The sequence below is a fragment of the Brachyistius frenatus genome, unplaced genomic scaffold, assembly GCF_029030835.1.
Source record: "Brachyistius frenatus isolate BFR_SWC_R1_liver_20210118 unplaced genomic scaffold, ASM2903083v1 Contig_98, whole genome shotgun sequence".
Lineage (NCBI taxonomy): Eukaryota > Metazoa > Chordata > Actinopteri > Embiotocidae > Brachyistius > Brachyistius frenatus.
Window position 1 is genome coordinate 1,461,063 of NW_027210697.1, and position 7,495 is coordinate 1,468,557.

Consider the following 7,495-nt stretch of genomic DNA (forward strand, 5'->3'; position numbering starts at 1 on the left):
AATTATACATACGAGCTCTTCAATGACATGTAATAAATTTAGGAGAACAGTGCAGATTTTGAGAAATATGTACATTCACGTCTTTGTCCAAATTTATGAGCTACTACTGTCCGTCTGTGTTCAATATGAAGCTGGCGCTAGGAGACAGTTATCTTAGCTTAAACACTGTTAAAAAAAAAAAAAAAAAAAAAAAAAAAGGGAACAACTGGCTTGGCTCGGCCAAAACGTTAAAAAAAATAAATCTGCCTTTTAGCAACTTTGAAGCGTACTTATTAAATCATATTTAATGTTAATCAGTACAATGAGGTGCAAAAACTTCAAGTAGTGGTTTTACAGAGGGTTACTGTGTGTGCTGGGATGTTTGTAGGCCTTGTAAAAGTCATCACTGTTGCACTTCGGGCAATTTTTGTTAAAGCAAATGAGCTGTAATGTCTCAATATGGGAGATGAAGCCAGTTTTGTTGTTTGTCCAGAGCCAGGCAAATTATTTCCCCTTTTCCAGCATCTATGCTAAGCTAAGCTAACTGTCTATTTCCGTCATATCTGTCATATTTACCATTCGGAAAGGAGAGTTCATTTTTCAACCTTTTCCACGACAGTAAACAAACCTGCGATCCAAAATGTCCGCCTGTTCCTTTCAAGCGGTTCCTCTTCAGCTGCTACAAAGCCACAAATCAAATCTCAGAACACGGAGGTCTTGCAAGTTGTCTCTTTGCAGGCACACGTGAGCATTGCGGTGTCCATGCTCAGCGTCATGTTGGGAGACAGCAAAGGGATGAAAGCGTTGGAGTTCTTACCCTCCGCCTGCGCTCTGGAGCTGGAGATGGAGCAATCCAGTAAAATCTTAGGGAAAGGTGGGGAGTCCCTGACGGAGCTGCTGTCCTCGCTGTGGGAGCACACGAGCTCCCGGAAACACTCCCTGAATCGCGTGGAGAGCATGCTGTAGATGACGGGGTTGACCGCGGAGCTGAGGTAGAAGAGGACGCCGGACAGGATGTGGACGTACTGGTAAACGTTGTGCATCAAGTCGGTCCACTGGCTGACGGAGCTCCACAGGAGGCGCTCGATGTGGAAGGGCGCCCAGCAGACTCCGAACACGGCCACCACGATCGCTGGAGGATCGGGCCAGAGAGAGAACATGCTTACAGACAACGTTACAGAGTACGCCGCATCTTTGTAGATCAAACCGATGGTTACCGAATTCTGCAGGGTTAAATTGAGGCCCCTCGACACCGTTCAGACATCTATGAGCTGATAGACGCCCCCGCAAGTTAGAGATGTGCTGTTTAACGCTTGCTCAGAAAACGTTGCACTGCAATAGCCACGAATTTGACCAAAAAATAGTCACTATACACCCCCCCCCGGAAAACATAATTAAAAGTCTTATTTTAGCTCAAATGTGGAAGATATAGTCATACTTAAGATGATAAAAGCTGTGAAATTATTTTCTCGTGCGTTACAATTTTATCACGGCCAACAGAAAAAAACAGAAAATTTTAGTATGTAATAATATTAGTAAACACGTCACTGATCAGCAGAGGAAGCTCAACATCATTTGGTGAGGGAACGCTCTTACATTATTCCTCTTCTGATGACCCATGCATAATGCTCTTGGGGTGCTCCCACTGAAGGAGGTGCAGCAGGCTCTGCTTGGCCTTTTGTGTTGTTTGACATATGGCATCAGTCTAGCTTTGCTGGGACCTTGGCTGCACTCCGAACACTGCCAATGTATTTAACTCCTTAACGTACAGAAGTGAAGCTTTCAGGTTGGGAAAATTATCTTATTTCACAGTTTCACTGAATCACATTTGTATTCTGGGTCATCTCCTCCAGATCCTCAGTGAAGCTATAATATGTTTACTCTGAATGAAATATTCAAAAAAAGCAATGATACCACATTTTTCACACTATATTCAGTGAGCTCTGAAGGCCTCATACATCAAACACACACATATTTTTTGGATAATTGCAAAACACATCTTGACAAAATACAGTCTGATATGTTTGGAAACTTTGGGATCTATTATTTACAAGACAGTTCTGCAGGTTTGAAAAGAGTTTGGTTGCACAGCACAGAACTATAACAATTAATCACTTTGAGTGTTGTCACCAAATATCCCAATTGGAAAAAAAAACGTTTTTGAATACTCTTTGTGAAGACTGTGTGGACCTTAAAGTGATACTGAATACACTTTCAAATAACTTTCCTTGTTTAACTGCCTATGAGCTATGCAATATGTTAAATATTCAAACAAAAGGAAAATTAATAATAACACACAAAGTGTTTGTGTTGTAAAAGACACAATAAACATTTTATACCTTCTTGTTGGTGCTACTATTGGCAGACATTGAACACTGAACCTCGTCTAACTCACCGGCTGTAGCCACAGGAAAAGATAACAACCTTCGAGTGAGCAACATATATGGTATAAATGACAAAGAATGGCTCATGCAGTGAGGCAGGCCTGCTTCAAAAAGTCTTCCGACCCATTCAACCACAGGTTGTTTGTTCCGACCCTATAGTACGAACCGCAGGAGTGTTTCCTTGATAAGCACTCCAGCTCGGGGTTAGATTCAAAAGCCACAGGCTTAAAGGAAATGGTTTGGATTGAAATGATGAGTTGATACTAGTTGTGCATATAAATGACTACTTCCTTTAAGTCGTGCCACCTTCGTCATCATGGCAAGCATAAACCTGGCTTTAAAAAAGCCCTCCGGCTCATGGTCGGAAACCGGGACAGCGGCCTCCTGCACCCAGCCTTATGCAATCCTCGTCATCATGGCAACAGTGAATGCAGCTTAAAAAAAATTGCTGAATTCACTGTTGTATGGAACCACCCACCCAACCTGCCTCCACCTAACCAGGTAAACCTCTTAATATATACCAGATTGTCCTCGCTTATACAAACGCTAGAACTGCTGGCACACAAATGGGCGTTTGAGGACGAAGAAGACAGTCTTGTCTACATTGGTATTTTTGGATTCAGCCATATTTGTGCCAGGGTTCGCCTCCCCACGTCCAAATGTTCCACCAAAACAAGTTCCCACCACATTATTTTGACAGAACTGCTTCCTGGGCTTGGAGCCACCCAAGATGACTGTGACTGGTTTAAAGACGTAGCCGGAGCATTTTTTTTTTTTTTTTCCCCTACAGCTCAATGATGCACAGGTGCAGCAAGACCATTCTCCAGTGCGGGCACAGCGCAGTGAAGACAGGTCAGGCAATGCAAAACAATTCCTGTATCAGTTGTCTTGTATGTGACAACATATGCACCATAATAAAAAAGAAAAAAGGTATTATTTTAGAAAATAGAAGACGTTTTAGCCAGAAGTTCAAGAATACATCAGACCAGAAGATGGAGAGGAGGAGGATGGGAACAGAAGTATTGAGATTGAGCAAATCAATTCAAACATTGTGTGCGTGTTTTTCTTTTTCTTATTATACAATTTAAACTTGATCCCGTTTTTCAACAAATATCATTTAAGAAAGAACAAGGGAGTTCATGATAGAAGTATGGATTTGGAAAATGACAAAAACTTGCAGTGAAGCCTTTTTTATCCCTGGCAAAAACAGAGAAAGCAATTTCTTGTAAAAAAAAAAATACCGGTAGTGCACTTTAATAATGGGAAATAAAATGCATCACTCGTAGTAAAAAGCTATTTAGGAAAATGGGTTTTCAGACCTACTACTGCTTTAACTCTTTACCAGCGTTTGTCGAGAGTGGAAGAGTTTTTCGATGATGGATATGAACGTCGATAATTAAACTCCACATGCAAAGCTGTCTGGTTAGAAATTTAAAAAAACGTAAAAGCATCTTAAACTGAGTATATGGACTGTCTACCGTAAGAACTGTGCTCACGTGGAAACTTGTCGAGCCACAGAGATTAGAGTGTATGAATCGATTTGACAGAAAGTCACTCAGAATACAAATGATCCACGCATTACTCTGTTTTCCTCACGTTCAGTCTTTGGGAACATGTCTCGGCATTGCTTCCGTAGATCAGAGGAGATATACTTTCGGTTTAGAGCCATCTCTCAGAGCAACGCAAGAGAGAAGAAGAAAAAAAAACACAACTCACAGAGCATCTTGATGACCTGTCTCCTGCGCCCGTTCTCCACGCTGATCTTCCTTCGACAGAAGTCCTCTCCCAGGTTCCTCCGGGACCGCCGCCTCTCTCGGCCCAAATGAAGGCCCATCACGAGGTACAGTATGCTGATAACCATCATGGGTACGAAATAGAAGCACACCGTTGTGATTTGCATGACCATGTTATAAATCCACAGGGGCTTCAGCACAGTGCATATGGCCGAGTCCTCCATTTTCTCTGGCAGGTAGAAGATGCCGTGCAGCGAGGTGTTGGGGATTGCACAGATCATCGACACCACCCACACGATGGTGATGACCCGTTTGGCGTGGTGGTTAGTCAACAGGTAGCGCGTTTTGAGCGGATGCACCACGGCTATGTACCGCTCCACGCTCAGAGCCGTGACGTTGAGGATGGAGGCGAAGCAGACCGTCTCAAAGAGGAAGGTCTTGAAGTAGCAGCCGCCCTCGCCGAAGGGAAACGGGTAGTTCTGCCACAGGTCGTAAACCTCTAAGGGCATCCCGAACAAAAGCACGAGGAGGTCCGACACAGCCAGGCTCACCAGGTAAAAGTTGGTGGGGTTGCGCATCTTCTTGTGCTTCGCCACCACTGCACATGTGAGCAGATTTCCGGACAAGCCGGTGAGAAAGATGAGAAGGTAAACGGTGGTCACTGGGAGGAAGAAGGGAGACCGCTTTGGACCCAAGATTTCAAAGAGGTTGACTTCGGTGAATTGGTCGTTGGTGTAATTTCCGGTGGCATTAACAGTCATGCTGGTGTTGTGGAGCAGTTTGGATGCGTTCAAAGAGAGCTCCATTGCAGAGAGGAGAGCTGGAGGAACAACGGGAGATGTCAACACATCCTGGGCTGATTTCTGGGTTTCTTCACCTCTGGGGGGACAGTTATGAAAAGAGAAACAGAAACATAAAGCAAACAGTACGATCAGATGAGAATTCCCTATCATGATGTTTATTGGGGTCAAACTTCCGTTTAGGCAAGGCAAAGCAAGGCAAAGCAAGGCAAAGCAAGGCAAGTTTATTGTAGAGCACATTTCAACAACAAGGCAATTCAAAGTGCTTCACATAAAACCATTAAAAGCATCAAAACATAAGGTAAAGGAAAAGGACATTTAAAAACAATTAAGAACAGTGATTAAACATGAAAAACAGTCATTAAAACATTAAACAAGCTAAAAAATATATAATAAAAGTTACAGTGCAGTTTAATAAATAAATACAGTAGTAAAATGCGGAAATGCAAGAACTGAATCAACATCCTTAAATCTGGTGCAGTGAAAGGCAGTAGCAAACAGAAAAGAACATTTCTTTAGCATTTCTTCTTGCATCATTCATAAATTCATAAATTCCCACAACTTGAGACCTAATTGTATATTAGGTTTTTTTTTATAAGTGGAAGATATGTTTAACTAGACTGGGGCTGCAACTAAAGATTAGTATCATTGTTGACTCATCTGATGATTATTATATGATATATATAATTATATTATATATATATATATATCAATCAAATCCCCATTTTGTTCACATCTGAAAAAAAGAGAGAAATAATCAAAACAAGACTATTTGTTAAAACTTTTCTTATCTCTCCTAGATAGCAGAACTTTTGACATCCTAAAGATCTAGAACAACAACAGATGCTTCATTTTTCAGGGGAATAACAACAAGCAGGCAATGTAGGAGCCAAGTACTTCTAATGTCAGGAAACCCTGGTGCATTCATGCATTACTCATAATAATTCAAAACACGCCTTGAGTTTGGTTGTGTAGCTTGCAGGGTATACACAGATTTATATTTCCAGCATACTTTTGTTAAAAGAGAATCATATTCGCTTTAATTTTTTTATTTTCAAAAAGTAGAAACAATGAGGAAACTCAAAAAAACAAATAAGACCTAATGTCCAAAATATGTCATTTTTTTGTGCTTCAGGCTATCACACTCTTAATGACAAAATACATTTCCTGTTGATCACACAGCGTGAAGAAACAACGAGAGCAAAAACTAATTTGTCCCAAATTGCCCTGCAGGTTGGACAATTTTGCTCTTACTGCAACAATAAAGTGGTTCAAACCATTCTTATCAATGAGTGAGGAGAAACTGCCATTACACACTGCACTGATAGATGCAAAAGACATTTTCTGGGAGGTTAATTATGTTGCCACATATCATGCATCACACTGCGAATGCAAGGTTGTGACTATAATGGTGTGAGCTGCATTGTTGGAGTTAACCTTAAAGACAGTTCACAGACTGTTCATAATATTAATTTCAGTGGTAAAGTATGATCTGCATGAGAGTAACAATGAGATTTAATGACATTTTGATTGCTATCTTTAAAGCATATTGTATATATTACTGTTATTTTCTTATTTTAAATAAGTTAAAGTTGATTCATGTAATTTTTGCTTTTCAAAAGCATCAGTTGAAAAGCAAAGAAAGATGACAAATACAACTAAAAATATGCCCAGCAACATAAACTCGATAAAAAAATTAGCAGTGTATAATTTTTTTTTATATATATATATATATATATATATATATATTTACATCAGAAATGAATCCTCACCTGGATGCTGCTGGTCTGAAAGTCGCTTCTTATACTGCGCTCACTGTGCGGTCATGGCTGCAAATGAGGAAACTAACAACGCAAATGAGGGAAATCAAAAGAATATCAGCTGAATGCAAAAGTTGGTGGACGTGCTTCTGAGAGAAGAGGAGACAGATGGACGGGTCCACAGAGGAGGATTGTAACTGCGCTGCAGCCACGTCCCCCTTCAGACACAGACTAATCTGGCTGGATGTAAAGAACAGAGAGATACAGAGAGGAGGAGAGAAAGGGGGGGAGAGAGAGAGAGAGAGATCACTGACTCACGCATTTGCCTAATGTCTTCAATTTATATGGTTTCAATTAGAGAGGGCATAAAATCTCATTCACAGACACGAAAGAGGCAAGTAAGAAACAACGCACTAATCACATCATAAGCATAACATGCTGCAGCTACTTAATTTGTTAACAGGAATACTGTAGCAGTAGTAGGATTTTGGGAAAAAGTCAAAAAAATACTACAAAAACATTTAAAAATGATCAAGAGGGAACGTATGGTGAGAAAGGGGAGAGGGTTGGTCTGTTATGTCACTTTAGGGAGAATAGTGTTTAATTTTGAGACAGCAGAGGGGGGTGTTTTTGCTTTGTTTCACAGCATTAAAACCCCTGACAGTTAAAGCTGAGTATAATACCACTGTAAGTATAATACAACAGCCAAAACAACAAACACTCCCATCATGAGGATTATAATGTTCAGTTGTTATTCATACTGATTCAGAGAGGTGTTGATTTATTTTAGTTCTGTGGTGCTGTTTTAACTAACTTGGATTACACTAAGAGGCGTTCCT

General features: G+C 40.7%; 1 protein-coding gene across 1 annotated transcript; it reads right to left on the reverse strand.

The window, feature by feature from the left end:
• Nucleotides 1-312: 312 nt before the first annotated feature.
• Nucleotides 313-6,798, reverse strand: nmur3 (neuromedin U receptor 3). The gene is made up of 3 exons (XM_069711261.1): nt 6,669-6,798; nt 4,080-4,975; nt 313-1,111 (listed from the first exon to the last, which is right to left on the reverse strand). The coding sequence occupies exons 2-3, from the start codon at nt 4,900-4,902 to the stop codon at nt 681-683; spliced, it is 1,254 nt and encodes a 417-aa protein (XP_069567362.1). The 5' UTR covers nt 4,903-4,975; nt 6,669-6,798; the 3' UTR covers nt 313-680.
• Nucleotides 6,799-7,495: the final 697 nt, after the last annotated feature.

What these genes read in the sequence shown, in the direction of transcription:
- nmur3 (XM_069711261.1), bottom strand. Translation starts at nt 4,902, where the DNA reads ATGGAGCTCTCTTTGAACGCATCCAAACTGCTCCACAACACCAGCATG. An exon ending in ACAGGTCATCAAGATGCTCT is followed by an intron (nt 1,112 to 4,079) that starts GTGAGTTGTGTT and finishes CCGATCCTCCAG; the next exon opens with CGATCGTGGTGGCCGTGTTC.